Source organism: Sminthopsis crassicaudata, chromosome 1 (genome assembly GCF_048593235.1).
Source record: "Sminthopsis crassicaudata isolate SCR6 chromosome 1, ASM4859323v1, whole genome shotgun sequence".
Classification (NCBI taxonomy): Eukaryota; Metazoa; Chordata; class Mammalia; order Dasyuromorphia; family Dasyuridae; genus Sminthopsis; species Sminthopsis crassicaudata.
Window position 1 is genome coordinate 477063029 of NC_133617.1, and position 23339 is coordinate 477086367.

Sequence of the window (23339 nt, forward strand, 5' to 3'; positions counted from 1 at the left end):
GATACAGTTTACCAAAATCTTAACAAAACACTTGGTAAAGTATCTCATATAATTGCAATAGAAAAGATGATAAAATATTGATTGGATGATCATTCATTTAAATGTATTTGAAACTGGTAAAAGGATGAAACTCAAAGAGCTGTTAAATGGTTCAATATCAACTTGGCATTGTGGAAAGTCCCAAAGCTCGACCCTGTGCTATTTAACATTTTTATCAGTGACTCAGATATGGGCATAGATGGCACACATCAAATTGGCAGATGGGACAGCACTAGGAGGGATAAGTAACATACTGGGTGTCAGAAATAGAATTCAAAAAGATACTGACAAGGTTGTAAGATATAAACCATTGGGCTGAATCTAACAAGATGAAAATCAATTGGGATAAATATAAAATCCTACACCAGGACTCAAAAAAATTAACTTCACAAGTACAGGCTGGGAAAGGTACCATTAGACAGTTTATTTGTAAAGGGCTGGGGATTTTAATAGGTTATAGAATCATTATGAAAGATCAGTAAAGATGACAGAATAAAAGGAAATATAGCCTGGCTGTTCCTCACAACTATTCCAAAAAAGGAAGAGCACCAGATCCATTGCAACACAAGAAGCCCACAGTGGGCCATTTTTCCACCAGAGACCAGCACAGAATGAGAACTAGAGGACAGTGGACATTAAGGAGAGAGCCTATAAAAAGGCCTGAGGCTAAACCTTTCAAGAGCATAACTGGTCTGGGGCCTAAAGCCATATACCAAGACAAGATGCGGTCACCTCTCTGGAAGGAGAGAGGACTTGGTCACTCTCACCCAGCAGCTGGGTCATGCATCTATTATAGATGGGCCTGAATCAGTGTTGAGTAAGAAGCAGAAACAGAAATAATAAAACTGGCATCTGTATTTACTCTGAACCCAGAGCAGAAACTTGGATTCAGCCCATAGACCTGACTTGAGCTTTGAAGCTGAATAATTAAGGCAGAAAGATCAGACAAGACAGTAGTGAGACAGCAGTTCTGTCCCTCTAAATTTGCAGAGCCTTCCATCTTGCAGTTAAAGCCAGTCCACCGTAAAATCAATGTGAATCAGCAAGGTGATATGGCCATTAAGGGGGAAGGAAAGGAAGCTTTGTAATCTTGGTATGCATTAAGAAAGACACAGCTGTACACCCAGAGAGAAGACTGTGGGGTCTGAGTGTGGATCACAACATAGCATTTTCATTTTTTCTGAATGGTTGATTGCTTGCATTTTGTTTTCTTTCTTATTTTTTTTCCATTTTTGATCTGACTTTTCTTATGCAGCATAATTGTGGAAATATGTATAGAACACAATTCCATGTTTAACATATATGGGATTGTTTGCTGTCTAAGGGAGGGAGTAGGGGAAGGGAGGGAGAAAAAAAATTGTAACACAAGGTTTTGCAAGGGTGAATTAAAAACTATCTGTGCATATGTTTTGAAAATAAAAAGCTTTAGGGGGCAACTAAGTGGCCCAATGGATAAGAGTACCAGCCCTGAAGTCAGGAGAACCTGAGTTCAAATCTGGCCTTAAACACTTAACACTTCCTAGCTGTGTGACCCTGGGCAAGTCACTTAATCCCAATTGCCTCAACCAAAAAAAAAAAAAAGAAAGAAAAAGAAAAGAAAAGAAAAAGCTTTTTTTAAAAAAAAGAACTAAAGATATAGTTTCAAAAAAAAAAAAAAGGTGATAATGTCTCTACACTTTACCTTTGTTAATCTATTATCTGGAACATTATATTTTTTCAGTTATAGATATCACAATAGGAAGAATACTGACAAGGAACCAAGATGGCGAAGGACCTTGAGTCCATAATACATGAGGATTGATTTAACTAGAAAAAAGAAGGTTCATAGAGAACATATGAGCCTTCTTAAAGTATCAAAGGGATGTCATCTGGAAGACAAAGTACCTTAGTTGTATTTGCCACTAAAAGCAGAAACAGGGATGATAGGCATAAGTTGGGGGGAAAAGGCAAATTTCAGCTGGAAGGAAGGAAGGAAGGAAGGAAGGAAGGAAGGAAGGAAGGAAGGAAGGAAGGAAGGAAGGAAGGAAGGAAGGAAGGAAGGAAGGAAGAAAGGAAGAAAGGAAGAAAAAATCTTAATGAATATAACTGTCTAGAATTGAAATGGGCTATCCCAGAAGCCTTTAGGAAGAGGCTACATCATTACTTGTCAATCATGGTGATTCCTTTGTACTATGGATTGAACTAAATGGTCACAGAATCCCTCAAAATCTAAAAATGGTAATATATATATATATATTTTAAAATGTGGAAACTGAAGCCTAAACATGTTAAGTGATTTGGATACGGTTATAGAGATAATTAATGGTCAAGATAGAACTAATGAAGATCCACCTTGTCTCCCTATCACCAGCCCATCACTCCCTCTGGAGAAAGCATAAAAAACAAAATCCCTTGTTACAAACATTTATAATCAAGCAAAACAAATTCTCACATTGGCCATGTCCAAAATAAAAAAAAATAAAATAAAATAAACTTTCCTTTCATTGCTGCTTGCTAACAGCTATTTCAGCAGCAAGATGCCAGTTCTATTCATTGGCTGCAGTTTCTCAGGGAGGAGAGAGGGAGGGAGGATGGAAAGGTCTCAGGAGCAAGTGTATTTGGTGTATAAACCAACTCTAATTTGATGGAAAATTTAACACCAAAAGGTGGACTCATATAGGTATTTATCAAGCTCTCTTTTCCCAAACATACAGTATTTATTTTTCTCTTACACTTTTCCTATTATATTGATTTCCTCCCATCTTTGAGGTTGGGATGTCCATTCATCCTCTCTCCACCTAATCAAACCTTACCCATATTTCAAAGTTTACTTCCTCCTAAACTTACTTTCTCTGATTAGTCCAAGATCATCTTATTCACTGCTGAATTAGCCAGTTTCAGATCTGAGAGACAAACTGGTCCAACCACATCATTTTACAGATAAGCACCCTATTGAAGATTAAGTGATTTGTCCAATATCATATGGTAAGCAACAGAGCTAGGATTCCTGCCAAGGATCTCTGTGAATTTGGGGCTCTTTTCACTGTATCAACTATAAATCCTTCTTACCTATACCACTCACTAGGCACTTAGCAGACAGTCATAAAATTTTAGAATCAAATTATACTGCCTAGGTTGACAGTTTTCCTTTTATAAGAAACTATCTTGTCCAGCAAATAGGTTAAAAGCTTCCTGAGAGCAGCAAGCATATAATTATGAGGCTATAGAATATTACCACTGAAGAATTATACCAAAGAAGTAAAAAATGTCATCTGAGAGATTTATGAAAAGAAGGTGATTCATCTGAACAAGAGTAGATGGATAGATAAACAAGAGTAGATGGATAGATAATCCATTTCCTCCACTGGAATTCAGAAAACATCAAGAGACCCACACCTGGTCAGAACAGAGTGGTCTCTTTATGGAGAATTTATGGGAAGACATGGATAAGTTGAATGAGAGAAGGTAAAAGTGAGTTACAATCAGTACTTTTGGAAATAACATCCACATCCATGAGTTCATAGACTCATCAAATTGTTGAAACATTAATATGCCAAGCAAAATTCTGGATAATTTAGTATGCACTTAATAAATATTGATGGAGTGATTCATTGACTGGCACTATGCTTTTCTCATCAGATTGCCTTCAGGATTTCTCTGTCTTGACCCAGAAACCTCTTTATTCTGAAAGATCATTTCAGTCCTAGAATTCATAGCTTGAAAGTATCCTTCACCCTTCAATCTCTCTCTGACTGGATGGCACCTCCATTTAATGAAGCACCCTAGCTAAACTGCTCCTCATTTTTCACCAAGCTATACTTGGGATTTCTTCATCAGCCCCTTTGTCCTCTCCACAAGGTCTCTTCTTCCCTACCCTACTCCCATCCTTTTCAGAGTCCTTTTACTCTTCTTACTCACCCTTTAGAATTTCTCTTTAAGAAATCTTCCTGATTGAATATAAATTAACACATGCTATGTTCACTTTTTTCCCTTCTTGTTTTTTTTTCTCTAATGAATTTTCCCATTTGTACTGATTTTTCTTTCCCAACATGATTCATAAGGAAATATATTTTTAAAATGAATATAGATGTATAACTAGGAAAAATGTTTAAAAGATTTTTAAAAAAAAAGAAATCTCCTTAAGGAAATTTTTTTTGGGGGGAGAGGAGCTTTCATTTGCATTTCCAGCATTTAATACAGTCCCTGACACATAGTAAATGCTTAATAAATGCTTGTTGACTGATTGGCAACTGATCCAAAATACTAAAGGCAAAAACAATAATAAAAAATTGGGTAAGGAAAACATCTAAGAAAACAACTCAAATAAAATAAAAATCAATTTGAATTTGGAGTTCATTTTGAAATCCAACTTAGATTTTATTGTTAATGAAAATACCCTAGTCATCTACTCTTTAGTCATTTTAAATTTCCATTAGCTATGAAAAGGCCACTTTCCACATACCTGATCTGAGTTGACATTGCTTTCCTTCAGCTAAGCCTTCATATACAGCATAAGGAAAAGGTATTAGTACTAAAGAAATTACATAAAATACCCCTTTACTTTTCATAAACCATCCTAAATAATAGTATATTAAGATATTAAATGATCTGAAAAATATTGTAGTTTCATATGGCATAGAATCACTGCCAGACGGGCTGTAACAAATTTCAGTAACTGGAAGAAGCATTAAAAAAAAAGAGGTATGTAAGCCTTCCAGTTAAGCTAATATCATTCACCTGAGTTAATGGAACACAAACTATAAGAGAGAACAACAACAGACTTAGGCTGATTCTTAATCCACACAGATCTCCAGTCCAGGAAATAAGGCAGTCACCTTTTGGAAATCACCTGAAATGTTTACTATACAATTAGTGCCTTTTGATTTATAGTCTCTCTTAGGAAGTGTTCAAACCAAACAATACCCCAGGTACTTGACTAAATTAGTAAAACAGACTGTTTAGATTAACAACAAACTCAGTTCCCAGACTGATTATAATCAAAGACTAATGGTCAAAGGAACAAAAATAAAAGTCATATCTCATAAGCTATGAGCAACTAGTATTTGGGGGACTGAATAAATAAAAACGTGTCTTTTGTCTGAGAAATTAAACTCTTGCAGAGAGTATGATGGAACTCTTCAAACCTATGAGCTAAACTATTAAATTTTTAGTGCAAGCATTTATACCTTGGAAATCAGCAAATGATACAAATTAGCAATTGGTTTTCTATTTTGTTGATTGCCTAAACTTAAGAAAGTGATGAAAAAAATGTTAATTTGGTAAATTAAGCTCAAAAATATACTGGAGAACAAGTTGTTTAATATTTATCAACACAAGTCCTGGGGGTCACTTAAAAAAATGAAAAAGGAGCAATTAGGTGGCATAGTAGATAGAGTACTGGGCCTGGAGTCAAGACAATCTGAATTCAAATCTGGCCTCAGTAGATGTATGACCTTAGGCAAGTCATGTAACCCTGTTTGCCTCAGTTTCCTCATCTGTAAAATGAACTGAAAGTGAAATAGCAAATCACTTCAGTATCTCTGTCAAGGAAACCCCAAATGGGGTCATAAAGAGCTGGACATGACCGAAATATGTCTAAACAGCAAAAATGATGATAATGATGATGGAAAGCATACTGGTTCTAGAGCCAGATTCTGGGTTCAAATTCTTCTTCTAATGCTTACTACCTGTAGCAAGATATTTGTACCTGTAATGTCCCCAGATTTCAAATTCTTCATTAAAATAAAGAGGTTCTACTATATAGTATAGAAAGAATAAAAAAGATCTGAGTTCAAATCCAATCCCAGACACTTACATTGGAGATACCAAACTACTCCCCCCTCCCACTTTAGTTTCCTCATCTTTAATATAAAGAGGTTCTACAGATAGAAAAAAGAAGATCTCAATTCAAATCCAGACTAAGATGCTTACTAACTGTGTGGTCCTGGGAAAATAATTTAATCCCTTTTTTCTTCAGTCTTTCATCTGTAATATAGGGGTACATTGGAGATCAAAATGGCAATCTACTAAACTACCTTTGCTAAAACTTTTATTGAGGTGGTCACAAAGAGTCAGATATAACTCACCAACAACTACATGCCTCCCAAAGTTCCTTCCAGCTCCAGAGCTGGATCTTATTAAACTGATCGATACAAATTATGGAATTACAAATTATGGAATATGGGGGATTAACACATGATTTACTAGTTTACCATTCATTAAAAAGGAAAAAAAATCCTATTTTCTCATGTCCAATCATGGGACAATGCCACTAATAGTACTTGTATAATTATTATTCAATATTTAGGATTTTAGTCTTGTTTGGCTTCTATTTATTTACTGAATTATTATTTATAAATTATTCTATTCATTTATACTATACCTAAGTAAAACCAATCTTAGGAATAATCCACTTAGAGCTGTCATAAACTCTGCTCTAACTTTTTTTTCTTTTTTTTTAAGCTATAGACCTTACAATTGATGAAGGCTATCTAAATTTCACATGTTATAACAGTCCATATAATTTATAAACTTCTGTCCTTCCCACAAGTTTGGGGTTTGTTTGTTTGTTTGTTTTGGGAGGAGGGAATTATTGGGTTTTTTAAATGTATATTTAATATAAATCATTCAATTCCAAAAATAGCCTTTACATTTTAAGTTAATATGCTGCCAAATCACTCTGTGTGAAGCCAGACAACAAAGACATGAACCTGATTCATGAATCTTGTTGAAATCTTAGCCCTGGAATAGGCACCAGACATTGTCAAGTCTGGGTGAGGAAGGCGCCCTGTTTTAAGACTTTATATTTTGTTTTGTTTTATTTTGGTTTTAAAGGACCCTAAGTAAAAATGAAGTGAAGATTATGTTCAATCAGTAGATTCTCCTATTCAATAAGAACTTCAAATTTTAGACTGATTTGAATTCTCAAGAAGTAATTTAAACTGTTACAACTTGGTCATTTAGGGAAATTTGACTTTCCCACCAGCAGACAAGAGCAAGTTTTCTGTTCTTAGCTTTGCCATTGAGTGACTGTGTGACTTTGGGCAAGCCTCTGTGGGTCTCAGTTTCCTCATCTGTAAGATGAAAGAACTAGACTAAATGATCTCTATAATGTTTTCTACTATTATATCTGTTCAGATTAACATAAAGAGTTGAGAAGACTGAGAATATAAAGTACTATCCACATACCAGAACTTTTAAAACTTTTCCTACTCAATCCTTTTCGCCCAAGAAATTTTTATGTGACCCCAGATTTATAAGTACATAAAGCAGGTATAGAAATCAAACACTGATAATAAATCATAATTTCATGATCTCCACATTCAGTTGTAAGACCCCACATGGAGTCACAAAACAGTTTAAGAAGCTGGGCTATATTCACATGAGGATGATTTATTCTTTTGAAGTTGAGAGAAAAGAGGCTTCAGTTTTGTAGTCTCATTAGAATTCACATTTATATAGTACTCTGATGTTTTTAATAAGGCCTTTTATATATACAGTGTCATTTAATCTTCACAATACCCTTTAAAGGTAAGTAGTTCAATTAGTTCAACTTTTTTTTTTTAATCCCATTCTTATAGACCACCAATGAGGAAATGTATTTTACCAATGGAGTTCCAAGCTAAGGCTGCCCTACACAATTTATAGTCTTAAAATAGTTGTCTGGGACCCTGAGGCTAAATTATTTGCAAGTATGAGCCACCAGCAGTCCTTTAATCTAGATCTTCTTTAGGTTGAGTCTGACTGTCTACCTCTCCAATACAAATTAATATCCATTAGCACATATTTAACCTACATCAGATTGCTTGCTATCTTTAGGAGGGGGAAGTAAGGGAGGGAGGGAGAAAATTTAGAACACTAAGTTTTACAAAAATTAAATGTTAAAAACTATCTTAACGAGTATTTGGAAAAATAAAATACTACTGAAGAAAAAAAAATTAATATCCTTATTAGATCTCTAGTTGAAGGGTTTTGCCCAAGGCAAAGTATACAAGTATACATAAGTATAAGTAGCTGACCTCACAGGGTTTTCTGTCTTCAAATACAGTGATCTTTCTGCCAAACCACATTGGCAAATACAAGACAATACCCCCCAAAATAGGCTCCTCTGCCTCCATTTCAGGTGGGGAATTCCAAATACCTTGATCTGAGCCCACAAAGTTCCCACTCAGGAGGTCCTCCTGAGGACCATTTTAAACAAACAAAATGTGAGTTCCTGAAAAAAGATGAAGAGGGTCAGTCCAAAAAGGTCTTTTTAACCATAACCATATCATGAAAAAAATATAAAGCATAACCGAAAAAGACACAAAGGAAAAGCTGCCTGTGACTGAAATCAGTTAGACAAAAAGATGCTCATTCTATCCTTTTTTTTTTTAAATTAAAAGAATAGGAAGTCAGTTTTCCCATGAAGAATAGAGCTTAGAGACCATTTTGTCTTATTCCCTCTTTTCACCGATGAGGAAAATGAGCTACAGAATGCATTAAATGGCTTGCTTAACATAGCAGAGTCTGGACTAGGATTTGGATTTTTTGATTCCTAATGCAATGTTCTTTCAACCAAGCTGATTCAAGTTTTCTTCACTCCCCCCCTCTTCCCCTCCCTGCTTCTACTTGGTTTAAAATCCAGAAGGGAAAAAAGAAATTCCCTTTTTTATCATTCAAACCTCCTAATACTGTATATCACTTTTTTTTTTAATTTAGTCGCTAGAATGGGAAAATCTAGGATGTCCACTTCCCTGTTTAGCTTTTCTTCCTTTCTACACACACACACAAACACACATACACACAGACACACACACACAAAACCAAAAAAAACAAGATCATTATCTTCCCAGCAGGGACAAAGTGAGACAAATAAGCGAAAGCAGCATTCTCCACTATTTGACGTCATTCGATACGCACATTGGGTGAATGTGAGCAGCTGTTGCCTAGGCTACGGGACCTGTGGTTCATTCTCTAGATAAGGGCATCTATCCAATCTAAGCCTCCTGGGACAATTGAAAGACAGTAGCACTAAATATTCATGTCTGATCATCCTGAATTGCTGGGAAGATTTTAAAAAGGAGACTGAAAACTGGGGCTAAAAGGTTTCTTTTTTCAGCCTATTAACACTACCAAATACAGACCAGGATCTGTCAAGATTTGAGGATTAAAGGGTTTGCAACCAATCAGAAGAGGATGAAATGTATGTACAAAACAAATTTTCTGGCATAAAAATGAAGCCCTGTTTGGAACAAATGGCGGGGGAAAACAAGCCTGTTAGGTACATTCTTAGTCATCCCTGCAATAATCATAAGATTGAGAAGGAACAGTCACAGGTTTCTGAATAATCCCGGAAGGGTTTTTGTAAAGTTAAATTAAAATCTCTAAAGTGGATTAGTCCTACCGCAGTTGCTTTTCATTACCTAAAGGCCTACTTAAATGCCAATTTGAAGATAAGGTGAAACTAACAGACCCTCTTCAAGTTAAACTGATTCTTTCTCAATTAAAAGAAAAAAACAACAACAACAACAACCACTATAGAAGTTAACTATACCGAATCACACGATTTGGAAAAGAAGGGAAGATTAGGAAATTGGGAAGGACAGGAGCAAACTTGAAAAGAGTGAGAAGAGGGGTGGTCCCAAAGCACTGACATTTAAAAGGCAGTAAAAATTTAATATATCCACACTTTCAAATCATGTAAATTCAGGACCAAGAGAGCAAGAGTAATTAGTTTAAATGGAAGCTACCAGATCAAATGTTCTTGCTTAAATACCCATAAGTGAGCCACAATGCTAACTAATCCTTCCTGCTACTCAATTGAATTTGTCACAATCACCTTGCATTATTTTCCCAAAGATGTTCTGAAGAGACCTACCAGCTAGCTCCCAGGCACATTTTGTGCTAACCTCCAGCAGCCAAAATAAGTAATTACAGCTCTAGATCAGTGATGGCACATTTACTTCCTTGAGGGGACAGACTGGCTTTTGCCTATTTGTATCCCCAAAGCTAAGCACAGTATCAAGCACTTAATAAAAGTTTATCTATTGCCAGACATAAACATTCATGTATTTTTTCCAGATGATTTATAGAGCATCTTTCTCTAAAGAGCCTATGATTCTTTTCACCTAGTCATTATACAAAAAAAAATTAAAGAGTTCATCAACTTGCACACAAAAATGGTGGTTTCTCAGATAAAAATTAAATCTGCTTCTTTTCCTTTGAGTCTCTTCACATTTTAGAAATGGTCAGTGGATGAAAAGTGTGATGCATTTGCTTTGCTTTTAAAATAGAGGATAGAAGGAAACTAGAGTTGTCAAGGGCAAAAGCAAATAATTAATAAGCTCCTGGGAACACAGAGTACATTAGCTACAAAATGAAGACTAAAAATCAATTTACAATTAAAAAAAAAAAAAAGCTTCTGGACTACTCCTACATTCCAACATCTTTAATGAAAAGGGCTATCAAAGTTTTGCAATGTGAAAAAAGTCAATTTGAGGGGGGGGAAATGATTATTTTTTTAATGTGGTAAATTTAACTTTACAAAGAGATTCTTATAGATCAAGTTCTCCTAATGTTTTTTGTTGTCATGAACCCCTTCAGAAGATGCTGGATTGCTTTCTTAAAATAATGTTAGAGGCACAGATAGAGGGGATATTTAATCACAAATGAAAGAAATTCTAAATTTCAGTTAGAGGTTACTAAAAATAAAGATCTAATTTTTTTCCCATTAAAATTCAAGGGCCCTTTGAAATCTATCCGGAGACTCCAGGTTAAAAACCTCTGTTGTACTGTTTTCATTTTATAAAGATCTTAGAAAAAACTAAAACCTTTTTTTTTTATAATTCTGGAAGCTTCCACACTTACACAGGGAGGCCACCCAATCTCTGTGTCTATGACATCATGAAAAACCAATCAGATTGTGCTTGGGCTAGAACTAGGTAGTTCTTTTCCCTCTCATACAACCCAGAGTTAATATGCATACTCTGATTCTGGTGTGGTGTTGGAGATCTGCTAATATCCTCCCTAGTTGTTCCTGATCCTCTGTTCCTGCTCTTGAATATACACATTCCAACCTTTAAATTACACCATATGAAAATTATGATAGACCCCTAATAAAACCTATTGCTTTAATCTAAAGGTCTAACCTGTTCTTTTGCAAAGCAATGTCTAAAAATGGTTGGAAGAGGATATAATTTCTTCTTTTTTAATTAGTTTTTTTTTTTTGAGGATATAATTTCTTGACGGAAGAGATTATCTCTTATAGTCTTAGAGGGTTGCCTGGAACATTGCAAGTTTAAATGACTTCCCTAGAGTCAGAAAGTCAGTCTTCATGAGAGGCTTTCCTGATAATAGAACCAGATCTATCTACCTAGACCACAAAAGCCTTAAATTCTCATTGGCATCTACTTCAAAAAATCATGATAATGTGAGAGATTATATATATATATATATATATATATATATATATATATATATATATATATATATATCTTTCCCTTTCTATGTCAACAAATCTTCATCTAAGCATGACTTTTTTGGAGGTTTTTCAATTCTCTTTCCTTTTCTGGTTCCACATCAAATTTCATTAAGAAATAACGTATAATTTAACATATTTAACATGTATTGGTCAACCTGCCAGCTGGGGAAGAGGACAGGAGAAAGAAGGGGAAAAACTGGAACAAAAGGTTTGGCAATTGTCAATGCTGAAAAATTACCCATGCATATATCTTGTAAATAAAAAGCAATAATAAAAAAAAATTAACATATAAATGTTCTCTTTTGACTTTTCAGGAAATTTCAACCTTTTGTCAATTTTGCATCCAAAAATTCCTTTTGCTGACCACGTATCTATTAAAACAAATCTTAATATAGAACTCAGTATAGGTCCCAGAAGAAGGAGGAAATCTAAATATAGCCTTTGGCCCAAGACTTAAACTAAATATCTCCTGAATGGCACTAAGAACATTTTCAAAACTCCTTTTATGATTAAGTTGTGTAGAAGCAAGCTGAAAAAAGGGGAGAAAGAATAATGACCTACTCAAACAACTGAATGAGATGAATCTCCTTTCCAACTTTAACAAATCTTCATGAAAATTTTTCTAAAGATTCATTTCTTTGGAAAGATCTTTCTCTACTATATGTAAAATGCTGACCAGTTGTGTAATGTATGGCACAAGAAGAGTATGGGGAGATCCTAAAGGAAGTTCAACTTAATATCTCCATGTTTCACTCAATAATAACAAGCATTTATATAGCACTTGAAGGTTTGCATAACATTGTACACATGTTCCTATGAAATATTATTAGGTGCTATTATTACCCCCATTTTACAAATGACAAAACTGAGGTTGAGAGAGGTCAAGAAATTTGTCCAAGATTACACTGAATCTTGAATTCATCATCATACTGTCAGAATGTAGATAGGAAGTATGCTTCATCTTTAGTCCTTTGTCATCATAATTATAAAAATTGATCAGAGTTACTAGCCCTTTTAAAGTTGATTTGTGTGTCTTCAATAGATTTTTTTTTTCAAATCCCCCCACAGGAGTCTTCTCTACTTCAAAATCAGTATTCTTACCTATTCAGCATCTCTAAATAGCATCTTAAATTTTCCATAAAATTAAGATTTTGTCTTTTTGGAAAACTGATATTGGCATAAGAGTCTATCATTAAGGAAATGAATAATTATGGGGATATAGCTACAGTTGATAGAAATAGATACAAATAAAAAAGTGGTGGACCAATAAGATGTGAGAACAAGGGATAATAGATAGTCAGAAGGCTACACTGTACCTATAAATTTTTTAGGGAAAAGACTTAGTAGAAGGCTTTGAGAATACCGGGCAGATCTGTGAAAACTCAAGGGGAGCCATAATCAACGTTTAAAGGCTTAGGAACTCTGATCACTATAATAACCAATCATGATGCTAAAGGACATGATGAATTATACTAGTTACCATCTTCTAACAGAGCAGTGATAGATTCAAGAGACAAAACAAAGCATGATTGATGAGGGAATGTTTTGTTTGCATATTGTTAGAAAGATTTTATTTTTTCTCAATGGGAGGGGAGTAGGAGATAAAGAAGAGAAATGTTTGCTAAATGCTTGTTAATGAAAAAAATTTGTTTAATCTGTGGGAAAATATGGATAAGTATTAATTATACAAAATGAGAAGGCATAGGTGAATTGTCATCTATCCAAATGGAGAGAATATGCAAATCAATGTAATCAGAGATCCATAGCAATGAAGAAAAATTACATTAGTTCATCAACCAACTTATACACATTTTTCCTTTAGTAAATGATTTGGTTCTAATTAGAAATTGGTTACCAACAGTGAAGTGAGTTTCTCCAAGAATATGTTTACCTGAGTGGAAAAGAGACAACCAAAAAAATCTTCTTTATTTAAAAAAAAAAAAGCAAAATCCTTTTCTTATGGATTAGTTAGGGTAGGGTATAGTAAATTATCCAACATAATTTGACATTTTCTGTCATTTGAAAAGGCGTATTCAACATTAACAATCATTAGAAAACCCACACATTCCACTCTTGCCATCAAAATGGTATAGTGCTCCATGTTTAACCAAATGGCCTTGGTTCTCTGAATGATATAGTATTTTTATAAAAATATCTGTCTATGAAATATGAAGTTACACTTCACTGATATGGTTGCAATCAGGCATACTAATGCCACAAAGTCAGGCAAATTGTCATGCAACTGATCAGGTTGGAAAATCACATTTAAACAAAGAACTAATGAAATGATATTTACAATCTTCTGAAAGACAAATCTCAATAGGAAAAATTGCCTTTGTCCCCAGTGATGTTATTAGTTTCCAACAAATGAGTAATACAACAGTCTTAAATATTTCCTAATACGAAACTAGCTAATAACTGATTATCTTGATCTAGCTTCAGCTTATATAGATTTCCCAGAACTGAGATGTTCCAACTGAGTCTTCTGTACCTTCTACCTTGGTTTCACAAGCAGTTATCTAGTCTCTACAGAAAAACAAAAAAACAATCCTGATTTGCCCTGTCTGCTACTGCCCCACCATAATATATGCTAAATGGTTTTATAAACTTTAACTCTTACCATTAGGGTCCTTCTTAAGAAGTCTTCTTCACGGCAGCCAGAGTATTACTGATAAGACTACTCTACTCTGCTATGGTTACATGACTTACTCATGAAACCTGACACCTTCTCTAAAATGAACTTGAAAGTAGGTAACCTTTTCCTGGTTCTAATACAGCAAACATTTCATATATACTTTAGAATATAGTACGGAGATTTCAGTATGTAAATAATAGAGTTCTGCAAGTTCCAGAATGGTCTCCCAGTTCAAGTCATGCAGTGAATATAGAATAGAACATTATGCAGATCTAATTAATTAATGTTGGGTTGTATGCATAAATCAGTTTAATTAACTTCAGTCTCTGTCCTATTGTGATTTGAGATGGAAAATGGTCAATGGTGATAGTCCTGTGACATTACCTACCTGTCTCTTCCTTTCTGGTTCTGCAGGACATGACAACATACTCTACAAAAACCTAGAGTGGAAAAATACCTTTTTCTATTTCCCTTCTTGTTCGGATTTCAGAAGAGAATCTTTGAGCCACAATTATCCCCATATATGCAGCTACTCACAGATTTGGCTTTAAATATAAGCAGTCACTTACCTGGTGTGATTTACAAGGTCATTGGAAAGCCCTCCCACCCCCATTCAAAAATATCTCCTCCAATAAGTCACCAAAAAGGCTGAAAGTTTTTCATTCTTCATTTGGTGTCTAGAGACAAAAAATGCAAATGCTTCCAAAAGTGTAAATGACCTCCATTGACAGTTAGAACTGGATTTATTTATCAGATAGACTAGAAAGGTTTCTGAGGGCTTCAGTGCATGAGATTCAGGATAAATTTTGATGGTTGGACAAAAAGGAAAAGAGGAATTTTGGAGCATGGGCACTGCCTGGGGAAAGACTTGGGACTGCAGTAGGGAACCTGGAAAGCTACGTGATTGTTTAAGAACACTGAGACATGAGGGAAGGGGTGCCAAAAGTAAGAAAAAACAAAAAAGGGAATGATGAGGCTTCACTACCTATCATCATACTTTTCAGTGAAGAGTATATAAGTGATTGAATAAATAAGTTGAGGGCATATTCTTCATTCCCAGAAAGAATGTCTAGGGATATGGAGTTGCTTCATCACTTCCCATCCCCTATGAATTGAGGGAGCAGGATCCTCATTATCCTTGTGAAAGAGAGAAATGCTGGGAGAGTTCAAACAGAGTATAAACCTTGAGAGATTTATATACACTCTTAATTTCCACTGCATATATATGCAGGAGATTCAATTCACTATGCATTTATTAGCCAATTGCTGTGTGCAACAAAATAGATAATAGGGTAAGGCATAAATACAATAATAAGCATGTAATATGCATTCTGAAAGATCTCATTTTTAAAATACCAATTTTAAATGTTTAATTATGAATTACTTTCTTCTATGTATTTATTCAAACCTTTGAATTAAGGGAGACTCAGCTCCATGTCCTTAAAATCATATTTGTAACTGAGGAACAGGAAAAAGGAAAGTCATGAATTCCTAAAGGATTGAAATCATTTTGGCTTAATACAACATACTTGGATGAAATACCAGTGGTCTCTTATAGTGGCTTAAGGAAAAAAATCTAAAGATAATTAACCAAATAATGGTCTATTCAATAGCTATTCTGGCCATTGCTTTAAAATACATGATGGCACCACTGAAAATTCACAAGACAAAAAAACAAAAACAAACAAAAAAAAAAAAAAACACCTTTGAGCTTTTTAAGCTAAATGAAAAAAAGAAATTGCAGAATAGAAAGAAATATTTTATATGAGTACATTTGTAAATGAAAAATAAAGTCATTTCAGGCTACTGACCTTTTCTAATTTTTCAAAATGCTCCCGAAGAAATTTCATGGGACGGTCAGGTTTGGAGATGCAAAGATTTACAATGCACTCTTTCAGAAGCTGTTGAATATTATGCTTCTGGACATAGAGTTCACATCCTTTCAGGCTCTCATCTTCTTCTAGGTTATAGGAGGAAGAAGAAGCCATCTTCAAACCTTAATGAAAGAAAGAAAAAAAAGGAAGGGAAAGAGGTAGGAAATAAAAAAATGAAGGAGGGAGGAAAAGAAAGAAGAAAGGAGGCAGTGAGGGGGAGGAGAAGGGAGGAAGAGAGATAGGGAGGGAGGAAAGAAGGGAATAATGGAGAAACAGAAAAGGAGGAAAAGAAAAAAGAGCAGGAGAGCATATAAGAAGAGGGAAGGAAGAGAAAGAAGAAAAGGAAAAAGAGAGAAAGGAAGGGAGGGAGGGAGCCAATAAGGAAGGAGAGAAAGGGAGGGAAGGAAGAAAGGAGAAAGAGGAAAAGAAATGGTACAAGATATGCTTTTGAATTTTCTACTTGGGGAATATTTTAAACAATTTTAACAGTTGTGGCTTTTTGAAATGGTTATCAAAATCAAACAGCATTTTCTTCCAAATAATTGAGCATTTAGCAATTCCCAGGAGATTAATATGAATAACTTGCCTTTTTTTTTTTTTTTTTTTTTACTTCTAATCAGATACCCACGGAAAGACAAGAGATTTTTATATTTTCATTTTTCCTAAATAAGATAAATAGGAGTATTCTTTTGAACCAAAAACAAAATGCTGAGATTTTGGTAGAAGAAAGCAGTGATGCCTCCACTGGACTATGGCAGACGCAGCTAAAATCACACAAATACTTGCTCTGCACCCTGAGTTTTTAAAAGGACTGTTGTGTGAGATGATTAAATATAATCACAACCCACAGCTTATTGAATCAAGCTGTGACAACTCCAAAGAGGAGAAAAGAGGGAGAAGGTCTGGGAAGATTTTTGGTTTTTTTAATTTTTTAATGCTGAAGAGTAACCTAAGGAATAAACAGAAGAGTTTTCTTTGTGTAATAATGTACATTGTATATACATCATGAAGAATGAGGACAAAGAAGGAATCTTGGGAGTTCATCATATCCATCCCCCTGCCTAAAGGCAGGAAGAAATTTAAAATTTTCTAGACAGATAAGACCCTATTTATTTTTCAAAGCTTCCAGAATTCTATTTAGCAAGCTCCCATTCTAATGCTTAATTCTGCCTGGGGTTTCAGAAAATTCCAGTCTCCCACCAATCATGTTATGAAGGCTGAGGGAAATTTGGCTCCCTCGGGATTAAACCTCAATGTTGCAAGAACTCCCGGGGAAAAATCATTTCCATTTCCATCCTTTTCAACACCAAGACCAGTTCCCTCCATTCCTTACATTATCCACAGGGGAAGGGAGGGAGAGAGAGCAAAAGACACTCTCATTAAGAACTATATAGTGCTCACTTCCTCCCCGAGGGACAAAATGGGGAAAGCCTTCGGTGGCCTTCAGGTCCCACAGGGGTTGCGATATTCTTTTCAATGTCTCATCCCCTGAGTGTGTGGGATGGGAGTGGGATGGAAGGTATGTTTTCATATGTCAACCACAGACCGCCAGCATTTTTTAATCTCCTATATTTGGGGAGAGGGCAAAAGACGGGCTCTCTTCCTGGCCTGGCGCAAACAATTCCCCACCCCTAAGGCATCCCTCAAACTGGAAGTGGCGGAGGGAGTGAGGCAGCAGGCTCTGTCCAGTCCGGGGAGGCGCCTGGGGCAGCAGCTCCCCAAGCCGGGGAGGGAAGGGGGGGTCGGGGGGGACAGCTGCCGGGTAAGGACTGCGGTTTCTGTCCGAATCCAACGTCCTATCCGCAGTGGTGAGGCTGGGATTGGGGGCGGGGAGGGGGTGCAGTGGGCGGTGGTGGGAAGGCAAGCAGAAGAGATGGGAATTGGGGGTTGGGGGATCAGATTCCCCAGCTTTGATGGGCAACCGTGGGGCGGAGGGCTAAAAGCCGGGTTAAGGGGCTGTCAGAGGGGCAAGGGCAGCAGCCCCAGGGAAAATACCTGGATGAGAGGCAGCAACAGAGCGAGCTCCGCGGCGACAGCAACCGGAGAAGCAACAGCAGAGGCAGCGACGGCAGCGGCGGCAGCGGCGGCAGCGGCGGCAGCTCCTGAGCTTCGGGTCTCCGCACTGCAGCCGGCTTCCAGCCCCTCCTCCCTACAGCCGCAGAGGTTGTACGGCGGACAGCAGGGCGGGCTCCAGCAGACTGTCCGCAATGGGAGGCCCCCTCTCTCGCTCCCTCCCCGCCCACGGCCCCCACCCCCGCTCCGCCCCTCTCCTCCTGGCGCAGGTTAACGGCCCCTGCGACGTACCCCAATCATCCCCCAAAAAACATTTGCTCCTCAAGTCTCCGGCCTGTCATTCACAGGGAGCAACCCCCTTTCAGTGGTCCCCCTTTTCTTCTCAGCCATTTTGATAGCACCCACCCACTCAGAAAATGTCGCATCCAATTATCCCCCTGTTCTCTGCTTCTTAACCAAAGAATCCTGCTGAAGCCATTTCTAGCGACAGTGAGAGGGACTGAGGACCGGGAACCGGCATAGAACCTAGGGCTCCGTTTTGGCTGTCACTGAACCTCTAGCACATCTTTTACGTACACACCTGTGGCCTGCTTAGGCCAAGTTCGTCCGTTCTCTCCCTCCCAGACAACATCGAGGTCAAGATTAACAGAAAGAGTACCAGGCGCTGAATTGAGAAGCCAAGAATCTAGAACTGGCTTCAACATTAACTACCAAGTCTTTGGAACTCTCTGGTTCTCTTTTCTTCAACTCTCAAACGAGGAAGTGAGACTAGAAGATCCCTAAGACCCTTTGCGACTTCAGCATTCTAGGAGTCTTGAGTTGTTCACCCTAGCTAGCTAGGTCTTCCCTCCTACTCCACTCTTCCATTTCCTTTAACAGGAGACGGAATTGTAAACTACTAAACCTAAATGCCATCAAAATGCTCTCATCTACACAAATGTCGGTCCTGGGCAACAGAAAACTACAGATATCTCCTTTTAAGCATCCCTCCTGTCGCTATCGGGGATGTCTTCTGTCATAGAAGTTAATCTCATAAATTAATGTAATGAAAAGAATTTCACTGTGGAGACATGAGAGCTCGGGCTTCAAAGTCCATCTCTAAACTTACTATGGATCCACTGGCAAGCCACAGGGGAAAAATTATAACTAGCATTTATATAGGAATTTAAGACTTGGGGAATACTTTGCAAATATTTCTAAGTCAGTTGATCTTCACAACGATCTTGGTTGTTTGCTTTTCATTCTCAAAGACTACTATGGCATTAGATAGGCGATACCATGACAGGCAAGTGAATTGGATTAGAGGGATGGAAGGCTGTGCAAAGTCACAAGTCTTATTTTCTCCTCCAGAATCTGGGTCCAGATATGAATAAGGATGACTGGACATGGCTCTTTTCAGATAGGAAGAAAACTAGTTTAAGTGGTTTCCCCAGGGACATATAGCTGCAAATGTCCAAAGTCAAATTTGAACTCAGGACTTCCTGGTTCAGCACTCTCTCCACTATACTGCTTACTTGCCTCAGAATTTTAAAGGTTGGAGGGATGTCCATGGTCACCCAGTTCCTATACCATATCTGAAAAATGATAGTCCAGTCTCTGCTTGAAAACCTCAGGTGAAAAGGAATCTACTATCTCTAATTTCTTTATCTGCAAAATAAGAAAAATAATATCACAAGGATTGTTGTTGGCAGTGGTCCTTCATTCTCAACTAAGATCATGACATCAGGGAGATGATGCTATGACATGCAAGTGAGTTGGATTTAAATGAGAGAGGGCTGTGCAAGGTCACCTGTCTCACTTTCCCCCCTTAGAATCATAAACTCCCTTCCAGTCACACTCCCAACTGCTAATGCTTTCCTCTTTCAAATTAGCCTCCCTACTAACTTTCTGTCTACTAATTTACCTGTAGTCTCTCCTTTTAAAATATATACTTCATGAGGAAAAGGGGCTAGTTTTTGCCTTTCTTTGATATCCCTAGTGCTTAGTGCAGTGCTGGAAGATGTTTTTGTTGTTATTTAGTCATATTTCAATAAAATCCAACTCTTCATGTCTCCATTTGGAGTCAAAATCCTGGGGAAAATCTTGAAGATTTGCTATTTCCTCTTCCAGTTAATTTTACAGATGAGAAAACTGAAGCAAACTGGGTGAAGTGCCTTGCCCAGGGTCACAATAGCTAGTAAGTGTCTGAGTCCAGATTTGAACTCAGGAAGATGAGTCTTCTGATTCCAGGCCCAGCAGTCTATCTAGCTGCCTGGCATATAATAAGTGATTTCACAGGTAGCATGCCTGAAAGCTTAGATTGTCATGCAATGTCAATGAAACTACTTAAATTTCAATCAACACACAACTCTCTTGAGATAAATTTCCTCAAAAACCCCTAACAACACTTACTGTGGATTATAAAGAATGTGACTGTTTGTTCTTCCTTATTTATGTTCTTTCAGTGTTTCTTATTCAAGGACGTAAAAAATCCCTGAACTGGTTACATATATCAGAGATGTCTGTCTTAGCCTGTTAACCCCTAGTGAGCAGGAATTCAATTCAACATTTATTGAGGCCTCCTCCCTGATTAAAAATACAATGTTAAGTCCTCAAAGAGAGGGTGATGAGTAAATTCTTGTCCTTGAGAATCTTCTGAAAACTGCCATGCCAGATGGCTCCTTTTGGTGGCTAAGCCAGATCCCTGTATATGCCATGAGACCCTAAATATAAAATATAAAATAGTTACTTTTTCCAATACGATGTGAGTTCCCTCATCTCAGAGGCTATTTATGCCTTTCTTTGTATCCCCACAATTGGCATGATCCCTATAAGTGATCAATAAATTATTTAACATGGAAAGGAGTTTAGAGGCCATTTAACTAAAACCCTCATTTTAAAAATGAGAAAACTAAGACCCAGAGACATTATTTGTTGGTCCAAGGCCATACATATAGGTAATGATAGAGCCAAGATATGAAGTTGAATTCATTGATCCCAAAGCCAGTAGCAGCCATTAAATGTAATTATCTTTTTTTTTTTCTAAACATATTTCCATATTTGTCATGCTACACAAGAAAAACCAGATCAAAGCAGGGAAAAAATGAGAAAGAAAACAAAAAACAAAAAACAAGCAAACAAAAAAAGATGAAAATACTATGCTTTTTTTTTTTTTAATTTAAAGTTTTTATTTACCAGATATATGCATGGGTACTTTTACAGCATTGACAATTCCCCTCACCCCCTCCCCCAGATGGCAAGTTGACCAATACATGTTACATATGTTTAAGTATAAATTAAATACAATATATGTATACATGTTCCAACAGTTATTTTGCTGTACAAAAAGAATCAGACTTTGAAATAATATAATTAGCCTGTGAAGGAAATCAAAAATGCAGGGGGACAAAAATAGAGGAATTGGGAATTCTATCTAGTGGTTCATAGTCATCTCCCAGAATTCTTTTGCTGGGTGTAGCTAGTTCAGTCATTACTGCTCTATTGGAGCTGATTTGGTTCATCTCATTGTTGAAGAAGGCCATCCATCAGAATTGATCATTGTTGAAGTATACAACAATCTCCTGGTCCTGCTCATTTCACTCAGCATCAGTTCATATAAGTCTCTCCAGGCCTTTCTGAACTCATCCTGTTGGTCATTTCTTACAGAACAATAATATTCCATAACATTCATATACCACAATTTATTCAGCCATTCTCCAATTGGTGGGCATCCACTCAGTTTCCAGTTTCTGGCCACTACAAACAGGGCTGCCACAAACATTTTGGCACATACAGGTCCCTTTCCCTTCTTTAAGATCTCTTTGGGATATAAGCCCAGAAGTAGCACTGCTGGGTCAAAGGGTATGCACAGTTTGATAGCTTTTTGAGCATAGTTCCAAATTGCTCTCCAGAATGGCTGGATGTATTCACAATTCCACCAACAATGTATCAGTGTCCCAGTTTTCCCACATCCCCTCCAACATTCTGCATTACCTTTCCCTGTCATTCTAGCCAATCTGACAGGTATGTAGTGGTATCTCAGAGTTGTCTTAATTTGTATTTCTCTGATTAATAATGACTTGGAGCATCTTTTCATATGGCTAGAAATAGTTTCAATTTCTTCATCTGGGAATTGTCTGTTTATATCCTTTGACCATTCATCAATTGGAGAATGGCTTGATTTCTTATAAATTAGAGTCAATTCTCTATATAGAAAATACTATGCTTTGATCCACATTCAGTTATCATAGTTCTCTGGATGCAAATGGCTCTTTCCATCAAGTCTTTTGGAATTGCCTTAAATCATCTGATTTTTGAAATAAGAGCCAAACCCATCACAGTTGGTCATCACATAATCTTGTTATTGCTATGAACAATGTTCTCTTGGTTCTACTCATGGCACTCAGCATCAGTTCATGTAAGTCTTTCCAGGCTTTTTTGAAATCAGCCTGCTCTTCATTTCTTATAAAATAATAATATTCTATTACCTTCATACATACCATAATTTATTCAGTCATTCCCCAATTGATGGGCATCCACAATTAAAATTCTTAATAAAAATCTTTTTTCTGCTGAGACAATTGGGGTTAAGTGACTTGCCTAGGGTCACACAGCTAGGAAGTGTTAAGTGTCTGAAATCAGATTTGATTTGAGCTCTGGTCCTCCCTACTTCAGAGCTGGTGCTCTATCCATTACACCAACTAGATGCCCTCTTAATAAATATTTGAAGAGGCAATTATGATTAGGATCATAACCGACAAATTCTCCTACAGGAGTTAGAATGCTGGAATTGAAGTAAAGAAGATCTGCATTCAAATCAGGCACTTAAAAGTTGTGTAAACTTGAGCAAGTCACTCTACTTACCATTTCCTTCTCCAATTCATTTTGCATAAGAGGAAACTTAAGCCCAACAAGATTAAGTAGCTTGCCCAGGGTCATACATTTATCTAGTAATTGTCTGAAATTGAAAGACTCTTTTTAATGTAAAATTACCCCTTGTCATATTGATGAGATCTAGATAAGGGGTATCTAAATGAAATTAGGTTTAACTGAGGTCTAGTGGCAGGCTCAGGGTACGGGGAATCAAATAGAGCTCCCCCTTTGGATTCCGTGCAAGGATACAGAGTTAAATGAGGTCTAGTAGCTGTGCAAGAGTCCTCTGTAAAGGAATTTACAGACCCAAAAACCTAGTTTGATAAAAGAGGTTTATTATGGGGTTTGGAAGTAAGTTTAAAAGGTGTTAGGTAAAGAGACCAGAGTCAGAGTGGTTCCAGTGGGCAGAAATCCTTTGACATGGCAGGCATAAGGTTGCCATGTTTGGGACCTCTGCAAAGAGAGGACTTCAGCTTGGCTCTTTTAT

At 36.9% G+C, this 23339-nt stretch overlaps 1 protein-coding gene across 2 annotated transcripts in view; it reads right to left on the reverse strand.

The window, feature by feature from the left end:
* PRKAR1B (protein kinase cAMP-dependent type I regulatory subunit beta) overlaps positions 1-18244 on the reverse strand; it is a 242001-nt gene extending 223757 nt beyond the window's left edge. Inside the window, exons 1-2 of one of the 2 annotated variants that reach the window (XM_074281089.1) lie at positions 17984-18244; positions 15926-16110 (exon numbers count right to left, since the gene is read on the reverse strand). In XM_074281089.1, coding sequence (XP_074137190.1) covers positions 15926-16102 — 177 coding nt within the window. In that variant the 5' untranslated portion in view covers positions 16103-16110; positions 17984-18244. Of the gene's footprint in view, positions 1-14099; positions 14178-15925; positions 16111-17983 lie in introns of those variants that run through there. The other variant, XM_074281091.1, reaches the window with a different exon arrangement.
* Positions 18245-23339: the final 5095 nt, after the last annotated feature.